Raw genomic sequence first — 21,145 nt, 5'->3', positions numbered from 1 at the left:
TGACCTACCACCTATAAATGAAGAAGGGAAACTGATGTCGAAACCTATTAAGATCTCTGACGTGCAAGAAAGGAAACAAAGAAACCATACCATCAACAAGCTCCTAGCATGTTGGAAACATCTACTACTCGTTGATGTGACTTAGGAAGGAAAACAGATCTTCCAACACCCAATACTACCATTATTTGAGGACAAGCAATTTTTGATGTGGGAGGATTGCAATATTCCCACATAAAATAAATAAAATATTAGAACTTTGTATGTGGGACTGATTGATTTAGTATATCTCCTACCCATTTCTATTTTCTTTCTTATGGGTGTTTGTCGTGTCATGAGTCGGCATGTTTCTCTCAGAAATTTCCTTCAACGGATATATATATATATATATATATATATATATATATATATATATATATATATATATATATATCTGTCGAGATGGGTAGTTGTAGTATGTGACTTGAAATTATTATAGTGTATTGTGAATTCCACTTGGAGTTCCACTTTGTTCGCCAATTCAAAAGTGAAAGACCTTCCCAATTTGGCTAGCACAATTTTGATGGGATTTAGATCTCACCCTATTCTGCTTGGTGTAAATCCTTGGCTTTGGATGTGGCAAATCTAGAGTGCCATCATTGTTGGAAGCAACTATTACTTTGGAAACATTAATATTTGGTATTCCTCCCTGTATTGCGTACAAATAATGTTGTAGTCTCAGCATGAATTATATTAATATTTGTCACTTAAAAGGGTGGCAAAATAGAAGGTATTCGAAGGGTGAAACACCATTATGTTCACCGTACAAAACAAAAATCAAACCCATTGTACACCCTAGTCATGGTAAGCCTTACATCTATCCACTATACGGCTAGACCACAACCTACCGTACCGTCAACCATGCAAGCACATTGTACAAACATCAATATAGGTACTGTATGACCAACATTTTGGTCATCATATGACAACATTCTAAAAGAGCATCCTCCACCGTACACTTCAGCTCCACCTAGCATTGTACAACGCTTTAGCCTCATATGGGCCACCTATCTCCATCATACCGTACAGCGTCATTCCTTTTGTGGGTCTGTTGTACAATAGCTAACATTTCGTAGAGGCTTTGTACACATCTGTTTACAAGGATTATTCATCAACTAGTAAAACTTGTTTCAATCTTGGGCCATCTGTGCCAAAGGGACATTACAAAACACCATACTTTTGAGGGTCATTTGGCAACACAAAAAGTCAAAGACTGAGAAACCATTGTATAAAAGGAAGCACCCACACATTGTTGCACCATCCTTTGTTGACCGTACAACGCTCCATGCTTGTCATGTTCATACAATAGTGCACTTTTCTTCTATACGCCATCTCAAGGCAGCAACTTGTCTCAACCTCCCCACCGTACATCAACAAACATACTTGTACACCATCGTACAATCTTTCTATCATCCCTACAGCATACAAACCGTACTCTATTCATTCACTCATCATCATTCTGCCCTCCAATCTCATCACCATAATTGTGTTCCTATACGGATTCACAAGTACAGATAATAAATGGATTTAAGGAAATTGTATTGACAATGAGCATAAGAATGGACCCCAAATAGATGGCTACCAAGAAACAAGGATGCACAGAAGATGATGATAATACTTTAGATGAAAAGACAAAACACTAGATGGTTGTTGCCAAAGCCAATGACTCAAATATATTTATAGATAATGAAAGTACTTTAGATAACAAAGGCATTGAACAAGGTTTGACAAAATATAAATCAAAGTAATACAGATCAATCTCCAAATGAAACGATCAGCAAATCTAGCGCACAAGTGAAATATCAGATTGATATTTCCAGTGGTAGACTAGGGTGGCTTTCAACCACCAAAACTATATTTCACCAAATAGGGAGGATCTTTTACCTCCGAAATGGTAGACAAGAGCTCCAACAGGAATTCGCAATACAAAACAAAAGCCAAGACTAATGCCAAAAACATCATACGTGTCGGTTCTAAATACCCCATCAAAGGAAAATTCCAGAGGTGCACAACAAGTGCCGACACAGACACGAACACCTACAACAAAAATAAAAGATGGGCTTGAGATATATACATGAATCAATTGGAACCCCAAACACAAATATTTTTATTTAATTGATTTGGCCCCATATTTATTAATTAAAATAATTAAAGGGGCTTTTATTATATAATTTAAAATTTGGGACCAATTAATTAATAAATTTTATTAAATTATTACATTTAAAAATTAGAGACATCATAAATCCTTACTGCCCAGAGATTGGTTTTCCTCAAGCAATATGTCGTCCTAACACTCCAAAAGCTCTAGGATCCCAAACCAAGTGTACAAGAAAAACAAGTGAATCGGCATCAAACATCCCCTGCACCAGACTGTTGTCAGACTTCCACTGCAGCATTGTTATATAAACATTGTTGTGTTCGCACCAAGATCCCAATGATGCCAACCCATGAAATTCTTCACGTTGTCATGTTCAACAATCTCTTCAGGTATGACTACAAACATGGACGCTAATACTAACACGAACTTAGCCATAATCATGATCACAACCACCAACACAATGATAGACACGAATATAGCCAATGTGAGGGAAACAGACACAGACATAGCCACGGGGATGGACATAACCTTAGTGACACACAAAACCTTGGCAAAGGATAAAGCCTTGGCAGTGACAGCGATGGACAAAACCTTCGCGAAGGATAGAGTCTTGGCACTGACAACAATGGACAAAACCTCTACGACGAATAGAACCACAAAAATGAACAAAATCTTGATGGCAAAGTGAGCCTTAGCGACGAAAAGGGCCTCGACAACGACGATGATAGATAGAACCTCAACAACGGATAGAGCCTTGATGATAGGCAGGGCCTTGGGGAAAACATAGCCTCGTTAATAGACAGTTCCTCACAGACGAATAGGGCCTTGGTGATAGACAAGGCCTTGACAATGATGGACACATCCTCGACAGTGGACAAGGCCTCGATAGCAATGACATCAAACAAAACCTCAGTGGTAGACAGAACCTTGGCAACGGATAGAACCTTGGCAGTTGACAGAGCCTCAATGGCAGAGAGAGTCTTGGCAGTGCGTAGAACCTCGACAAGAAAAACCTTGGAGGATAGAACCTTGACCACAGACAAAGCCTCGGCAAAAAGCGCCTTAGCACACAAAACCTTGGCAGACAGAACCTTGGTAGAAAAATGAACCTCAGTAGTGGATAGAGCCTCGATGGCAAGCAGAGCCTTGAGGGACAGAGCCTCGATGGACAAAGCCTCGATGGATAGAGCCTTGACAACAAACAACAGAAAAAAACTCAGTGGATTGAACTACGATGGGTAGAGCATTGATGGCAGGTAGAGCCTCGAAGGACAGACCATCCGCGAACAGAACCTCAATAGGCAAAGCCTCAGTCAACAGAGCCTTGGGGGACAAAGCCTCGATGGCGGATAGAAATTTGGTGGTGCACAAAGCTTGTTGCACACAAGGAAAGGCTCCATACTAAATAAATTGAAGGCATGGCTTGTGAAACAAAGTAGTGGCAGAGCTTATGTCACCTTGATTTGGCTATCACATTTTTGTGAGATCCATGCAAGCAACTTCATTTTTTAGGTGTTCTCCCCAAGTAGGTGTAGTAGCATCCTTATTGACATCATCAACTTTCACTTGTGCCAATGAGAATAGTTTTTCTCCACAATGCTTGAATACAATAATGACCAATCTACATACTGCCACAAATGAGACACACTCTAGATTTCAAACAACCTACAACATAGATATTATAGGGAGGGATATTTCATCCATCTCTTCAGTGCACGAATCACAAGGCTCTCTATAGCAATTGAAACTACAACATCAAACACTCCTTGATTGTGACAAAGAAGTGATGAAACATATCATGGATCAAATCTTGCAACTCTAGATCTAAGAGGAGGTTACTTACTTTCATACCCACACAATTCTCCAATATTGTAGATCATGCCAAAAGGATCACCACTAATGTCACCAATGATATGAAAGTTGTCAACAATCCAATGTAATATCTCTATCATGTTGTTATCATCATGATATGCTATTATAGGGCTTAGATTCTTTAGATCTCATTGAGACATGTTGCAGCTATCAACTTTATTTCCTTGTCATGGTCAATAGCTTGGGTTGATTTAAGGTGTCCTTAATTGGAGAAAGGATCCTCTATATAAATCTTGAAGTAATAGTCCACCTTCCACAAACATACTTCAAATATATCTAATGGAATATCAACGCCCTTGCTAAGCTCTTTGTCATTCTTTAGTAGTGCCTTCAACCACCACTGTCCATCATTGTTGGGTGTCATAATGTGATTCAAATCCCAAAATCTCTCAATCATCCCAACGAGCTACCAAGATCACCATTTCCGATACTACTATAATTTTCCTGACAACACACCTATATTTTTCGCCATACATCATGTACCACTGCACCCAAGCGCAATGTACTTGAGGGAAGCAATCAAGGGAAAGTACCCAAGGGCAAGCACATGATATGCTTTGGTAGGGCAAAAGGCATTGAGAAAAAACACCATATTTTCAAGGGTCATTTGGCAACACTAATAGTCAAAGACCGAGAAACCATTGTACGAAAGGAAGCACCCACATGTTGCATTGTCCTCCTTTGACCATACGGCGTTCCATGCCTATCCTATTAATAAAATAGTGCACCTTATTTCTATACCCCATCTTAAGGCAGCAGCCTGTCTAAACCTCCCCATCATACATCCACAAACATACATGTATGCCATATGATCTCTTTGTCGCCCCTACACCATACGAACCATACTCAGTAAGTACCCTCATCAACGTTTGACCCTTCGATTTCATCATCATATGGACCTAAAGGAGCATATCATTGTACAACATTTGTCATGTGCTTTCCCTCGGATGCTTCCCTCAAGTGATTTCCCTTCGGTGCATCCTTTGGGTACTATCCCTCGTATGCTTCCCTCAAGTATAGTGGTACATACCATGTAGTGGAAAACTTAGGTTTGTCATTGGGAACATTACATGTTCCTTCTTCAATCCAGCTATGGGATAAAGGGTTTGAGTTTACAAATCATTCTTTTCCAAGAAAATTATTCGAGCCCTTCCACACAAATTTTACACACCAGTCTTGTCTTTTGGGTCTCTTAATCATGATGAAATCACTAGATCGAATCCAAGGGATATCCTTAAGATTAGAAATTCATTACCCAAGATCAATACTATCTGCAAGCTAATTAGGGGCATAGACTGACCAAATACCAAACTCAACTCCCTCATACTTCAAAGAGATGCAAATTGCTCTATTGCATGGTGAAGATCTCCGGTTTTGGATAAGCTTATACCACTTAGGTCATATGAGAAAAGAAGTGCCTCCGTTTCCTTTAGGATGCAAAGTAGAAAAGGATCTAGCATCTTTCTAGATACACTTAAGTGAAATGTCTAAAGAGAACCCAACAACTTTTACCTTTTGCAATAGGAGAAATTCCACTTCCTTAGACATTTTGAGAAATCTTTTACATGTGTATTTCCTATTAGGGAATCTAATCCTCTAACATTCCAAGCAGCACATTTTAAATTATTAAAAAAAACTGCTATAATTCAGCATATACATGGCAGCTTGGAAGCTTTTAAAAAAATTGGAATTTTCCTTGGAATCTTAGAGGGTTTGATATTCCCACTCAGGGGCCTAGGTCTACCTCTCTTCCTCCTAGGAGTCCTTTCATCCTCTTCCACACTAAGTTCCTTTGGTTCAATCACCTTCCTAATAATTTTCTTGTTGCATTTATTTTTCTTAGAAACATTAAAAATGAAAGCATCTTGATCAACATTGGCCAAGCAATCCAATGTTGCTCCCATCTTACTCCCAGGGTCTGCCTCAAGAGCATCATCAACCCTTCTTCTCTAAGAGAGGATAGAATCCCGATCCTTGGTGGATCTACTCTTTGCTTGGTAGCTCCACTCATTGAGGGTTGTGGCATGGGAGGAGGACTAGAATTACCACAATCGTGAATCCATTATCGTCAAGAGAAACGCTATTGGCAATCCCAAAAGCTGGGATAGGATATCACCAAGTCAACTGATTTAGGGGGACCAAGTAGAGCATCCTTAATCGGAGCAAAAGAGTGGGTGATGATCTCAATACTAGGCCCCTAGATGGAGGTAATGAGGAGTCAGTTGGAAGAGAGTTGTGAGGGATCATTCTTAATAAAGTCAGCCTTTTCTTTTTATCCTATCAAGAGCAATTTGTTGGGCAATCATCATTGTATCTTGGTTTCCGAGAATTGAGTTCCAATTCAAAGTCGAGTAATTCACTTGGGGGAGGTCCTTCAACTTGTCTTGACTCTTGAGTAGGGGCATCAGGAGGTGAAGGAGCATTAGAAGGAATAAACTTAGATTTTAGGGCATCGAGAGATGCACAAATTGCATCTGTCATGACCCCTCCTAAAGAGAATCCTATAATTAGATAAACTATAATAATTCCTATATTCTTATTGATTTCTCACAAAAAGAATAATAATGATAAACTATATAGACCAATATTTATTTAATTATGTAATATAAATAATCCTATTTAATTATTCCTAAATTGATATTATTCATAATAACAATAATAACTTTATAATAAAATATTATGAGATGATCATACTCCAGAATAATATTATGATATCATTTGTAATATCCTTGATTTTGACATATATTTTAATAATAAACAAATAATAATTATTATTATAATTACATTATAAATCAATAAAGATTATAATATATTCAAATATTATTACATTTGAATACATATCATATTAATAGCTAATGATAATAAGTTAATTAATAAACTATTCAATATAATATTATATTTATTAATGATACAAGAATTAATGATAATACAATATGGTATTATATATGTTTATATAACATATTTAATATGATAACCATAATATTTAATAACATATAATAATAATAATATATGATATAATTAATTAGTTAACACCTACGGATGTGACTATTGGCCAATACCAAGCAACATGTATAAAAATGAAGATATGAAGAACAACATAAGGGATTTTACTAGGGAGAGGTGGTCAAAAAAATGATGGACAGAGAAATACATTACATCGAGCAGGATCTACTGTGGAACAAGGTAAGCCAACATTCAGAAATAAATAATCAACTGATATCTTCAGCGGTAATAAGGAGAGACTATAGCATTAGTGCAGAGATAAATGGAAACTTCAAGCGAAGGAAGATACCTCACATTCATAGACAATGCGAACATTTTTTTTTTTTGAGACCAATCGAACTATATTAGAGGAGGTGATTGGGATTTAGAAATACAGAAAATGTATAGTTCAAGAGGCAACTCCGATCAATGAAAAGAAGATTATCAAAATCATCACGAGAATAATATAAATAGAAGGAAAGTCGTAGAAAAATGATGGACCCTCAAAAAGAATTCATTACAAATGGTATCAGAGCTTTGAGCTTGCCATCCTGTTGGTATTAATGGGCAATATTGAGATTCAATGAATTATGTTTGAAAAATAGATTAAAACTCTATATGCTGAAGAATTTATAAATGTAATAATTTGTGAGGAACCGTTAAAAGCTCGAATCCTTGTTCCAAAACAATATTTTATGATTTTTCATATGGAGCGAATTTCTTCCAAGTGATTTTTTAACAGACCAGTCGAATGAATTGACAGGTTTTCCTGCAACGAAAATTTCAATCCTCAAGCTTTTACGGACACATGGTTTTTGAGAAGACCTTTATAATTCTATCTTTTTTGTGAAGGATGACGTATTTCTTTCAATCTCAGTGTTTCACGCAGATTGTGTGTTCGGACGACATGCCTGTGTTGCCTTCATCCAAACTGAAACAAATTAAATCATTTACTCACTGCTATTATCGTGACCGTAGTTGTGTTGATTGTAAGTCAGGCAGCTATCTGGCACAGACTAAAGTTTATATTTTTACGATGTTTGCCTCTTTCTGATGGCCGATTAAGTGAACTTTTCACTGAGAATTCCCATCACTGGCTTGTAATGAATTAACCTTCTATTGAAATTATTGACATTGCTCTATCTATTTAGTTTAATTGCTGAAGACTCCCAACCTTCTTGCTGTGATTAGACGGAAGAATAAAATCACCAAGTTATCTCTGAATGGTATCTTAGTTTTTGTGGTATTACACTAAACTTCCATTGCCGTATTCACCACGTATTTTGATGGCACATTCTCTATGACATAGACAGTGATATGCAAGTATTCGCCACAATTTTGCCACACAATTTTATCAATTCATCAACCTTGTCAATTTTCTCCTTCAGAATCCTTTCTTGATATGGATTCCTTGCAAGTTGATGCTGCTTGTGAAAGCCCCATTTTGACTACATTGGCATCCTTAATATGTTTGTATGAACATACATCAGCCCTCAATTGCTATCGCTGAATAGTGAATGAAGCATAAAAGCAAAACAATCTATTCAGTAATATATAATCATATTAGAGTTAGCGTAAAACCAAACAATAGAATCGTGAGTGTTAAGGAATAGCTGCATGAAAGAGCCACCACACAATATCGAACAGAAAAGATAAGGGAAGAAGTTAAAAACAACGCGTTATCAAAGAAAGGGTATAAATGAAAAAGAGGGATGAAGACTAAAACAATATATTCTATGAAGAGTAGAAACAACTATATTTGTGCAGTGACAGTTGGATTGTTGTTTCAATATGGAACGATGGGTGCAACACTTGATATACCAGATTCGAGAATCATAATTAAGATATAATAAATTGAAATGTTCAACCTTGGTGTAGATAGAAGTTCAGAGATGCATATCTTTATAACAAAAGATAGTTAAATTTTGGATATGACATTCATATTCAACATATAGGCAATATTCATACGAACACATGATATCACCCAAACCAAGAGTTCACATGGTGCATATAATTTGTTAGAACATTTGATCAATTACAGATCAATATGCAGTTATCAAAAATCATAGTGACATTGATGTTCAATGGAGGTGATAACGAGCATTTTATTGGTAGCAGATAAAGTGTCACCTCTACAATGGAAAATCCCGAGAGAGATATGACTTCCACGCACGAGGGAACTGCCTTTAAGAAACCCTAATTATCATGATAAGAATGAATTAGTATTTGAATGTAAGCTGAACTGTTGCAGATGCAAAATCCAGTGAACGACATTTGACTTTACAACCCTAAAGTTAAGCATAGATAATTATTATACGGTAGAGTTATGTTTTTTTGGCATAGAAAAAAAAACAAAAAGAATAGAGAATGGAATTTGATAATAGTGGATAGATGGGTGTTGGTGAAGGCAGCGATGATAATTGATATCTTTTGCATGTGCATGCTGGGCCAACATTACTCCCAATAGGTGGCATTGACAACAACTGATTGAAAAGCTTGTGTTTATTGAAGAAACCAAACATTACCTACCTAAAAAGCAATAAAAATTTGAATCTAAATGAAATTTCAATGTGAAAAACATTTATCTTCAAAAGGATTGAATTGAAAAGACAAAAACGTCCATCCACTATTCGTTGTAAAAAGCCAATCTGAGAAGAGGAAGACTCTCATGAACAATGGAGATAGAAATATTAAGTCATTTAACCTCAAAGCTTGCTAAAGGTTTCAGCGCAGCTTTATCCAAAAACTTTGGATAGTAGTATAATGGTTCATTACAAAAACTGGAGCCGTTGAGACAAGCATTGAAGGTGGGGCTGAATCCCAAATAAGGTAAGAATATGGTATGGTTACATTTTTAAATTTCTATACATTCTCAAATTTTATTTCTATTATTAAATAGATAAAGTGCAGCAATATATATGAGCTTGAGTGAAAAACCGACCCATTAATATATGAGAGCCATCCAATGTAAGGTAAGGAAATGTAAACAATAAACATTTAATTTCCTTCACTATATTATTATGATAATGAACATAATATATATACACTTTAATCATTTATTATACGCAAGGTAATATATCATTAAATATTCAAGGGCTATATAAATGGAAAAAAAAATATATATATATATATGAAAAAGGAAAAAAAATGAAATATAAATAAATGTTGATTTAAGGAAAACATAGTAATTAGAATACATTTCAATTATAGTACAAAGAGTCTATCTCTCATCGAAAATTACATAATCTTAGATAGGGAGTTGGTGGAGGGAAATGTGGAGTAATTTCGAGCACTTGTCGGAATCGCTTGGAGCTTGTTTCACGCGCCCTCTGCACCGTCATTCTACCATCAAGATGATCGTAACAAGGAGAGAGAAAGTTGTTTGTGTAGTATAAGAAGAAATCTTTCAAATGAACTAAGTAAATTAAATTTAATACTCATCTTCTCATCCACATTATGATATCCTAAGGTAGGAAGTTGGCGGAGGGAGAGGCGGAGTAATTTCGAGCACTTGTCGGATACGCTTGGAGCTTGTTTCATGCGCCCTCTGCACCGTAAATCTACCATCTTATGATGATCGTAATAAGGAAAGGGAGAAAGATTCATTCCAAAGGATTATGTAAATAAGAAAAGGAAACCCTACCACTTCCTGTGGAGTCTGCAATTAGGAGAAAACACCCTATTGTAGTGCTAGTTAAGGGAAAGGTAGTAATGGCTCTTTTTCACAAGAACCTTTCTAGCCAAACAAGCAATCCACTAAGTAGACCACCTCGTGTGGATGCCTAACACCCACCACCGGGGCCAAGGGGGCCAAAGTTCCGCTCTTGGGCTTAGTATGGAACTAGCTTGGATTAACTTATTTTTATTCGAATTTCTTTGAAGTTTATATATATTTATATACATGTACTGATGCTTATTTTGTGGTTGCAAGGTTCATAAGCCTAATGAAGAAGTATAGTCATTGCGCATTGTTAACTTTAGGAACTAATCAATGTTATGTATGATGTGTCTACATCATGTCTACTTCATGTCTTCTTGCATCAATGTGTATACTTTGTGTCTACTTTGTGTCTTCATGCATCAATGTGTATGCTTTGTGTTTTCAATGTGTCTACCTCATGTCTTTACACAAACACATGTATTCCTCATGTCCTCATATGTTCATATGTATACGTTATGGTTGCAACTTCGTGTAGGAGTAACTCATGAGCACATTCCCCATGTATGTTTTGTGTATTGTTTGTGTGCTTCTTTCCTTATGTGTTTGACATATACCTATGCATTTCTTCGTGTCTTAAAAAATTTGGTGTGTATTTATATCTTTATCTGTGATGTGTTGATGTGTAATTATGCACTACTTCATGTCTTTATGCTGGGTATGATACCCCATGCTTTGAGTGTATGACATATATGTATTGTCTTGTGTGCATTTATATGGCTTCATGAATGTTCTTTATGTTTTAAGTAAATGCACTTTATGTGTTGTGTGCAGAGTAACGAGAATCGCGCTGAAATCGCGTGAACCGCCGATTCAGCGATCAGATTCATGCACCCCGATTTTTTTGGAGTCGGAAATCGTGATCGGCGATTTCATTGGGTGAATCGCATGTATCGGCAATTCACTCAAAAAATCGTCTGAATCGCATGTATCGGCGATTCACTCAAAAAATCGCCTGAATCGCCATTAGAAATCGCCAAAAATCGGCTGGCAACAACATGCATGTTTAGTTGGAAATAATAAAAAAATCACTTATGTTTTTTGCTTTCTTTTTTACCTTTCCTCTTTGTTATAACCCTAAAGGGCCTTCTAATTGTTAAGCATGACTAGAAGAGAGGAGAAGAGAAAAGAAGAACCATAGGTTATAAAAAAAAAATTAAAAAAAAAAACGACGACAAATAAAAAATGTTTAGAATGCATAACGGATGATGCCCAAGGGAAGGGAAAGACATAATCAGGTAGTAAAACATCAGCAGTTCCCAGAAAGAGTGTGGGATCAGAAGAAAATCACAAAAACACTGTGTTCCATATAGTTTTGTGTGGGTTTCAGAGTGCAAATTTGGTTTTGGCGACGGGGGCGTTGCCCCTCGACCCCGCCCTGTATCGCGACAGGGAGCGCGCCCGGGGCGCTGCCCCTCGACCCCGCTGGGGGCGTTGCCCCCTAGACCCCCAGTCGCTGCGGTTATCAGTCGTGGGAAGTCTCACCAGTTGATGAGACCTGAAGCTGTTGCAGGCATGGAGTGTCTGTGGTGGAGAGAACAATAGAGCAAGCCTTTCGAGAGGGGTGATATGCTTTGAAGCACTTGGAGTAGGTGTTGGATGTGAAGCTGTCTTATAAAAACTCTTTACCCCATGTGGTAAACACAAACTTCCATGTTTATATATGTTAAGTTTCAACTTCTATTTGATGATGTTATAGTGTGTTTAAATTATATTCAATAAAGGGTGCATGAAATAAGTCTTAAATTGTTAAAATCTCTACATTTAAAGGGTTTTTTCAAATTTGCCGTTTCATCGCCGATTCACCGGCGATTCACCCCCGATTCACGATTCGATTCGGCCGTGCCAATTCCGATACGATTCCGATTCTCGTTACTTTGGTTGTGTGTATAAGACCCATAACTATATATGTTATTCTGAGCTTAATACATACTCTTTTCATATGTCTACCTCATGCTTCGTGCCTTGAATATATCCTTCACACTCTTCATAGATGCCTCTATGAATACTTCATAAAACTCATTTCTATGCTTTAATCCCTTATGTTCTAGATGTGTCTGCATATATACTCAACGACTTAATTGAACTAATGTACATGCTTTATTCATATGTATTCTCCTTGACTTATGTAAGCTCATGTGCATGATATACACTAATGTATACCTCATGATTTGTATGAATTCCTAAGTATGCTTTGTACATTACATTATGTATGTGCTAGGTGCATTCATTTTCATTAGCCATGCCTTACATGTACTCATGTATTGTTAATTTTTGCTTCATGACTTACGTGCATAACATGTACTTATGATTTATGTGTCCAATGAGCACTATTCCATGCATTACATGTTTGGTGTGTATTTGAGTGTATTGCTTCATATCTTTGGTGTTCACCATGAATTTATTTCCTTACGTTTGACATGTTTACTGCATGTTTTATATTAAAATCCTTAGCTTCATTCTCAATATATGATTCATGCTCCATGTGTATTCATGTATCTTTACACATGATTTATATGTACATATCATAATTTGTATACTACGTGTATTTAATCTATTTATGACTATATAAAAAACCATGTATATGTTTATGTGTTATATGTACTTCATGATTTGAGTGAATTCATGTTCTATGTGGTTCATTGTATTAATGTATATCCTGCACGTGTAGCTCTTTTATAGAATAGAATGAAGTAATATTACAAGTAAAAATTTGAATGGGATCTAGTAATCAATTTCGTTATATAAGGTGAAACAAATATGAAAATGTTTATTGCTTGAGGACAAGCAAATTTGAGAGGGATGGACTGTCATGACCCCTCCTAAAGAGAATCCTATAATTAGATAAACTATAATAATTCCTATATTCTTATTGATTTCTCACAAAAAGAATAATAATGATAAACTATATAGACCAATATTTATTTAATTCTATAATATAAATAATCCTATTTAATTATTCCTAAATTGATATTATTCATAATAACAATAATAACTTTATAATGAAATATTATGAGATGATCATACTCCAGAATAATGTTATGATATCATTTGTAATATCCTTGATTTTGACATATATTTTAATAATAAACAAATAATAATAATTATTATAATTACATTATAAATCAATAAAGATTATAATATATTCAAATATTATTACATTTGAATATATATCATATTAATAGCTAATGATAATAAGTTAATTAATAAACTATTCAATATAATATTATATTTATTAATGATACAAGAATTAATGATAATACAATATGGTATTATATATGTTTATATAACATATTTAATATGATAACCATAATATTTAATAAAATATAATAATAATAATATATGATATAATTAATTAGTTAACACCTACGGATGTGACTATTGGCCAATACCGAGCAACATGTATAAAAGTGAAGATATGAAGAACAACATAAGGGATTTTACCAGGGAGAGGTGGTCAAAAAAATAATGGACAGAGAAATACATTACATCGAGCAGGATCTACTATGGAACAAGGAAAGCCAACATTCAGAAATAAATAATCAACTGATATCTTCAGCGGTAATAAGGAGAGACCATAGCATTAGTGCAGAGATAAATGGAAACTTCAAGCGAAGGAAGATACCTCACATTCATAGACAATGCGAACATTTTTTTTTTTTGAGACCAATCGAACTATATTAGAGGAGGTGATTGGGATTCAGAAATACGGAAAATGTATAGTTCAAGAGGCAACTCCGATCAATGAAAAGAAGATTATCAAAATCATCACGAGAATAATATAAATAGAAGGAAAGTCATAGAAAAATGATGGACCCTCAAAAAGAGTTCATTACAGCATCTGAGTTCTTTGGTTAAAGTGTAGGCAACGAGGGAATGGAAGGGCATCTATGACTTTGGGGATACTTCTCAACATACAGTTGCTGATTCTCAGGGGTAATGCTTGATGGACTCTTTAATTCGGGTAACTTACCTCTATCTCCCACAATGTGGTTCTCTGAGCCCTTGCGCCTCACATCTAATGGTCTTCGCTCCTTTAGGGACTACACTCCTCCCCTCGATGGCTTGCTTGAAGGACAATGGCCCAAAGACATTAGTGCAGGAGCACTCTCACATGGAATAATGAAATAAGGTTGTTTGGGTCATTTATGACCTTGTTCAAGTTTATTTTCCATGTTTTCAATAAGACAATTATTCTAGACTCTTAGGTTCACTTTAACCCTTTTGGGTGGCCCATTAGCAATTTGGGTGCTTTATGAACTCGTTGCTCAATGAGGTCACAAGGGCACAAATCTATGTAATTGGATGCATTTCCTTATAATCTAGGATCTATTAGTTGTATTAAGTCATTTAGGACTCATTTGGACAGTTACAATGCCTTTAAAGCTTTAAGATGTAAAAACGTACTAAAAGTTGCAAAAGTTGCTATGCAACTTTACAACTTTTTGCATAATCAAAAAAAATTGTTTGTAATCACTCCCCCATCAGTCACAACCTTTCAAATTTGGTTGAATCAGTCGGGGAAGACCTTCATATAGCCCTTTCAGGCGGGTGGAAGGTAGAATGTAAGTTTTTGGCATTGAAATCAATAAAAGCAACCCTGTTTTCTGCATTCTGAGCGAGTTTTCTAAATGGTACGGACATGTACGGATGCATAGGAGGTTGAGTCTGGTACTGCTGGATGCACCTTTTAGTTGGCTTTCCAATGAAACTGGTTTGAGGTTCTGAGACTCTACATAACTCAAGTTACACCTATTTTTGTGAAAACAGCCCGGATTTTTAGGGTTTCTAAGGTTTTGGAAGAAATTGTTTCATAACTTAAGATTCCACCATAGGAAATTAATGGCCTTTGGTGGAATCCTTGTACTCTTAATGCTCTTTGAGATTCTTTTGGTCTCAGGTGCTAACATGCAGGGACAAGGGAGAAATATGATGCCCTAGGTGCATATACCATGTATGCACCAACTCACTGTTTTGCTGCAGTCAGCATTTGGGACCCTTAAACTCATTTCCAAAGCCTCCAAATTTGGATTTAGACTATTTGGAACATTCCCCAACCTATCCAATTGGTTTGGTGTCTTTGGCACGTGTCTAAATAGTACTTCCTTTGTAACAGCGCCCTAATTAGCCCGTTAGGCCTAGTTGCTGTCCTCACGGGTTATGTCAGCATTCTTGTTCATATGCTATCAGCACTTTGGGGTCTTGGAGTACATTTGAAATAACAACCCTCTTGGTGATTGGTTTCCTTGTTTCAATCCAAAGTCATCAAATTGAGGCAAAAATCTCATTCCTTGGGCTACTATGAATCCAAGGGTTTAATGAAGGAACTATGCCATTTTCTCAGTTTGGGGTCTTCAAATTCAGTCAGCCTGTCCATGCTGATGTAAAAACAACATGCCTTGAGTCTGGTTTATGGTCCCATGTTTGGAGTAGGTTTCATGTGTTAAGCCATTTTTTGTTGTCAAGGTGCAAGTGTGGGGTCTTGGGTCTTGTTTGGACTTTCAAACCTTGTTAAGGTGCTCTTGTGGGTTGATCTCTCCAAATCTACATTGTCAGTACCCTGACCACTTGCATCAGACATCCATCCCAATAGTGTCGGAAGCAGACTTTAGAAGGCTAGGGTTTGTAGAAACCTTCTTCTAGCATGTGAACTCTTGAAAGAATGGAGAAGAATGTGAAGTTGAAGGAAACCCAAATTGTGAAGAAGGTGAATGCTAGTTGGTACATGGGGAGACCATACCCATACTTCTGATAGAGGAGTAAAAGCAGATAGGCAGGCTCTACGTATAGGTTGCAGAGCCTACCAAGTTTTTCCTAATCCTTCAAATTAAATCAAACATCTTTGTTATTCATTTGAGACATTTGTTCAGCTAAATTGAACACCCATTTTTCACAATTAGAGTTATAACCATCATTCAACAACTTGCAAATAATTTGCAAGAATCGTGAGTACTTGTGATTTACACAAAGCTTGTAACTAACTCATGAGTTTGGTAGAAAACCATGGCCACAACTGAAGTAAGATAGTCCACTTTGTAATGTCCCCCAGTTAGCCAGTTTGGAGGTATGTTGTCGTTAGCCCATTCTTGTATGGTCCCGAGGGCTAACCAGGACTTCAAAAGGGATCTTGAGGTTATTTGGCCTAGTCAAATTTAATTACAGGCCAAACGGAGTTCGTTTGTTGGGTTGTCAGGAAGACTTACTATTTTTAGTAAGCCAATAGGGGGATGCAGTGCCTTCAATTTTCGGTGACAGGATGAGATGGGTTTTGTTGAGCTCTTTCTAATGAGCTATTATATGTGGGATTTTGAGTTTATTTGGTATATTATTTTAATGTTTGAAGTTACAACGGTAAAGTGACTATTTAAATTAAATATTATAATGTTTCATAAAGTCACTTTATAAAAATCAAGAGTCCCCCTTTTGAGTACATACATGGACTTTGTAAAAAGAAAAAAAGAAGTAATATTAAAAGTCATGTATTATCCCACATTGGCAAGACGGAAGCGTGGAGCAAGTGAGGAAGGGATTAAAAGAAAGAGGATAGCTCTCATTTATTCATGATCGGAAATATCAAAGAAATTGAGAAATTTTCTGGAGATTATGTCTCAATAGTTTGGAAGACGAAATCCCTTTAAGCTGGAAATCTTGACGCCATTGAAAGATATGGTCTTGAGATTCAACATAGTAGCAGTCCGAAAAAGCGGAACCGAAAAAGCAGGCTGAAAAAGCGGGTACGAAAAAGCAGGCCGAAAAAGCAGTTTGAAAAAAACAAAGCAGAAGGGGCAGCATAGAAGGAAATTATTTCAGCCATCTACAACCAAGTTCTTTTGTTAGTATTGTTTTTTAAGATGTTATAAGCTTTCAGCTGTAAGTGTGCATTATACCAGCATTATCATTTTGTAATCCATGTAAATGCCAAAGTCTTGGCCATATTTCATGAGCATTGCAATTTTCATTGCAATTAAGAAGATAATAGTTGCTAGTGTCATTTAAGCAATTTAATATCATTATTTATCAGCTAGTTAGTTTGCATACCAACTGTTTGCAAAAATGCCAGTTGGTTGTAGGTGTTCATTTCTCATGCTTAGATCATATATATGCACTGAATATTGTCAAAATTAGTACCACACTCATGTTAGGTCATTGTGTAGTCCATTGTAGTCTTCTAGCACAAGATTTTCATTGATGCAAATTGTAAAAAAGTCATTTGAAGCTAGCTGAAATACTATATCAGTCATACGTCCCTTGCATGTGAATTGTTTGATGAAATTCCTTGAGCTTTCATCAGCATTTTTGAGGGCAGATTTGAGGAGGGTCATTACACACTTCCAAAAAAGTTACTAAGTTTTATCATTTTTCACATCAATTCTTGCAATCATTTGTGCTCTTTTTTCCGAACATTCAAGCATGCACCACAAGGTTTGTGTGGTTTTAAATTCCATGATTATGGCTTGGCAGCAAGGGCTACACCCTACAACCCTACCCTATATTGTTTTCAGCCCATGCTTTCCACAAATAAAATTTGCAAAATAATAGTTTAAATATGTAATTTATCACCATATAACATTCTGATGTGAATTGAACTCATTTTCAATCTATAAATGAAGAAAAAACTACTTACAAGTTATAACCATTATAAATTCATTTTTACGCATGGTTTTAAGATAAGTTACAAGTTTGTGTTTTTTTAATATTCAAAATTTTTCCCAAGTTTTTGAACTGTGGCTATTTTAATTTTAGATGGATGTACTTACAAATTAAGGGATCTTAGGTCAGCTTTTGTTAAATGTTATTCGACTAACCTTTAATATTGGGAAAATAAATAAAGTGTTAGTATATGCAGAAAATGAACAAATAAAAGCATGAATAAAGATTACAACATATGCCTTCCAATTAAATAAGCTTTTCTTTTTTATTACAATTTACTTTTTATTGATTTACTCAAACTTTTTCATTGCCTCTGAGAGTTCATGTTTTATTTTATTTTACAACATTGTTTTATCAAAAATTAAGATCAGAATCGTGATTTAAGGCATAAAACTCATGAATAGTTAAAATACAAACACAAAAATCTAGACAATACTCTTTGGTGAACAAATGGATATAATGGATTCTGAAGGAAGTGCCATCTTAATGAGTACAACATCAAGATTATATATGCTTCGAAGATCCGTTCAAAAAGACCGTAAGGCATTTTTTATTCTATACTTAATCATTTTCTTGAAATGATCTTTTATTTATTCACATTTACAAAATTGCTTGCAAAAAACCACTGCTACAGAGGCCTTTATTTTAAATATGTGAATAGAAGCATAATTCAAGTCAAAAGTAGGAAACAAAACTTACAGTATTTTAAGATTTGACAATTTGCTCAACTCAACTGGAATTGTAGTATTGATAAAATTGCCCCACATTGACCTGTTGTCACCAAAAAAGTAATTGTTTGGCTGATAGTCCGAGCAAGTCTTTCATGCTTCCAAATGATTAAGCAAGTTCTTCATTACTTAAATTTACACTCATCTCCAGTTTGTTCAACACTATCCATTCATGTTTTAACAAAAGAATATAACTTAATAAAAAATGCAAAATACGTACAAGACTTTGAGCTTATAAAGTTTTATAATCTCAGCCGGGATGCGCCCAGAGAAGGAGCAATTGCCCAAATACCTTAAACATTGAAGATGCTGTAAGTTAAGAACATATGAAAACAGATAATTAAAACATGTGTTGCCTAAATCTTAATGTCTTTTTGACCTCAAAGACCAAATACGAATTCTTGGTTCTCTCTTCTAATTTAACCAAAAAACTGCCCTCAATAATCAGTTTTCTGTACTATAATGTAAATTATGCACCTTTCAAGATAACCTTAACTGCATAAAAACAACAAAGCGCAAAGTTAAATAGGGAATAAAACCTAATAAAATTAAAAATACAAATCTAGTACACAGTTCTCATCCATAGTAGTCATTAAAAAAGATCATTTTCTACAGTTGGAACTGTAGCGAACCATTCAAATCGCAAAATTTAATCCTGATATTTTTTAATTAAATACCATTCAGACTTTTTCAAAATTAAAAGTGGAACACTTGGAGCTTGCGATGAATGGGAAGATTAGAAATTTTTATTTATGTGCTTGACCCAAGGTTAGATCTGAAAAAAAATTGTAATTATATAGGATTTAATGTTTGAAATAACATGTAGAAAATCACTTCTGTTTAAACAGTAAAGACACTGCAAGGAACTCCTAATGGAAGTACATTATACTGATACACAATTATGGTATTTGAAAGCACATATCTGACTTCCTTCTCTCCACATTACACATAAATGTACTATTATTTGTCACCTGTCAATACAGAAAACCTCTTCTACTTCGTCAATTATAATATAAAGAAATCTGCCTCCCCTTTCTCTGCTTCTAATACATAGATTACTGAAAATTGTAAACATTAATAAGCCCCATAAGGTAAATTTGCTTGTGATTAACTCATGATCTTGGTGAAAATTCAGGCTGCCTTCTAAGGCTCCACTACAACTGTTTCTCACCTTATGTAGAGAGGAAGTATCTCAAGTTCACAGAGATATAATATGCTAACCATAAAGAATTGCCCAATTGAGATGCATATGAAGTAAAACACAAAACATACCATTCATACCACAATACCAGCAGGTGAGGAAATGATTTCTTTATTAATAACAAAAATCAACATGAGTACATTGACAACGTTCCAAGTACTTATAGAAGGGTCAGTTGGTTGGAAACCAACCAACACATTCCCTCACCTTCTAGCTATCCCGCCCAACTAACTATAACAAGTACTAAACACAATAGTTACTTTATTCTGACTACATCTATCCCCCCAAAAAAGAGAAGTCATCTTCCAAGCGACTGTGAAATATGAAAACAACAAAAACAAACTTTGACTTCAAGAAGGATGAGAAGACATCCCTGTGCTTGGTGCTCCCCGTAGTCATTGCAAGTCCCGTTCAGCTGTCTTTTGTTTTGTCAACACACCTTGCAGCACCCTTAAAGCGTCCATCTTATTGGTTTCTGTTGTGGCAAGCTTGCTTTCCAATTCAGTTTTCTTTATTTTCCAATCTTCGTACATGGTAACTTTTTCCGCTTCCCAATTGTCTTGAAGATTCTGCCTTTCTAGTCCCCATGCCTTGGCCAGGCTTTTTTTTCCTGTTGAAGTTCCAAGAAAGTTCCCCGAAAGGCAACTTCCATAGCCACAAGGGCTTCCAGGAGAGGTGGCAATTGTTCCGGCCCGCGGAAAATGATAGAACTGCTTGTCCATGTAGTGGCCATGTCTTCCTCTAAATATCCACTCTGTGCTAAGAGTTACCAATCTACATGGCAACCAGTCCGCATAAATGCAGCCAATGCTTCTGCTGCTCTTAGGACAGCTTCCAAATTTTGAGACCTAGCCTGCTAC

At 35.8% G+C, this 21,145-nt stretch overlaps 1 protein-coding gene across 5 annotated transcripts in view; it reads right to left on the bottom strand.

Annotated features, from left to right (window-relative positions):
* Positions 1-21,145, bottom strand: part of LOC149554800 (uncharacterized) — a 309,622-nt gene that overhangs the window by 192,948 nt on the left and 95,529 nt on the right. For all 5 annotated transcript variants that reach the window (XR_016364417.1, XM_089828801.1, XM_089828800.1 and 2 more), the window contains exons 7-8: positions 19,305-19,376; positions 19,056-19,127 (exon numbers count right to left, since the gene is read on the bottom strand). Coding sequence is in view for 4 of the 5 variants with exons in the window: in XM_089828801.1 (XP_089684927.1) it covers positions 19,056-19,127; positions 19,305-19,376 (144 nt within the window). In the remaining variant the exon portion in view is untranslated. The remainder of the gene's footprint in view (positions 1-19,055; positions 19,128-19,304; positions 19,377-21,145) is intronic.

The sequence above is a fragment of the Cupressus sempervirens genome, chromosome 5 (assembly GCF_028749045.1).
Source record: "Cupressus sempervirens isolate cs-2001-9-10 chromosome 5, ASM2874904v1, whole genome shotgun sequence".
NCBI lineage: Eukaryota > Viridiplantae > Streptophyta > Pinopsida > Cupressales > Cupressaceae > Cupressus > Cupressus sempervirens.
The sequence above is the reverse complement of the archived record's forward strand: the minus strand, read 5'-3'. Positions and strand labels throughout refer to the sequence as shown.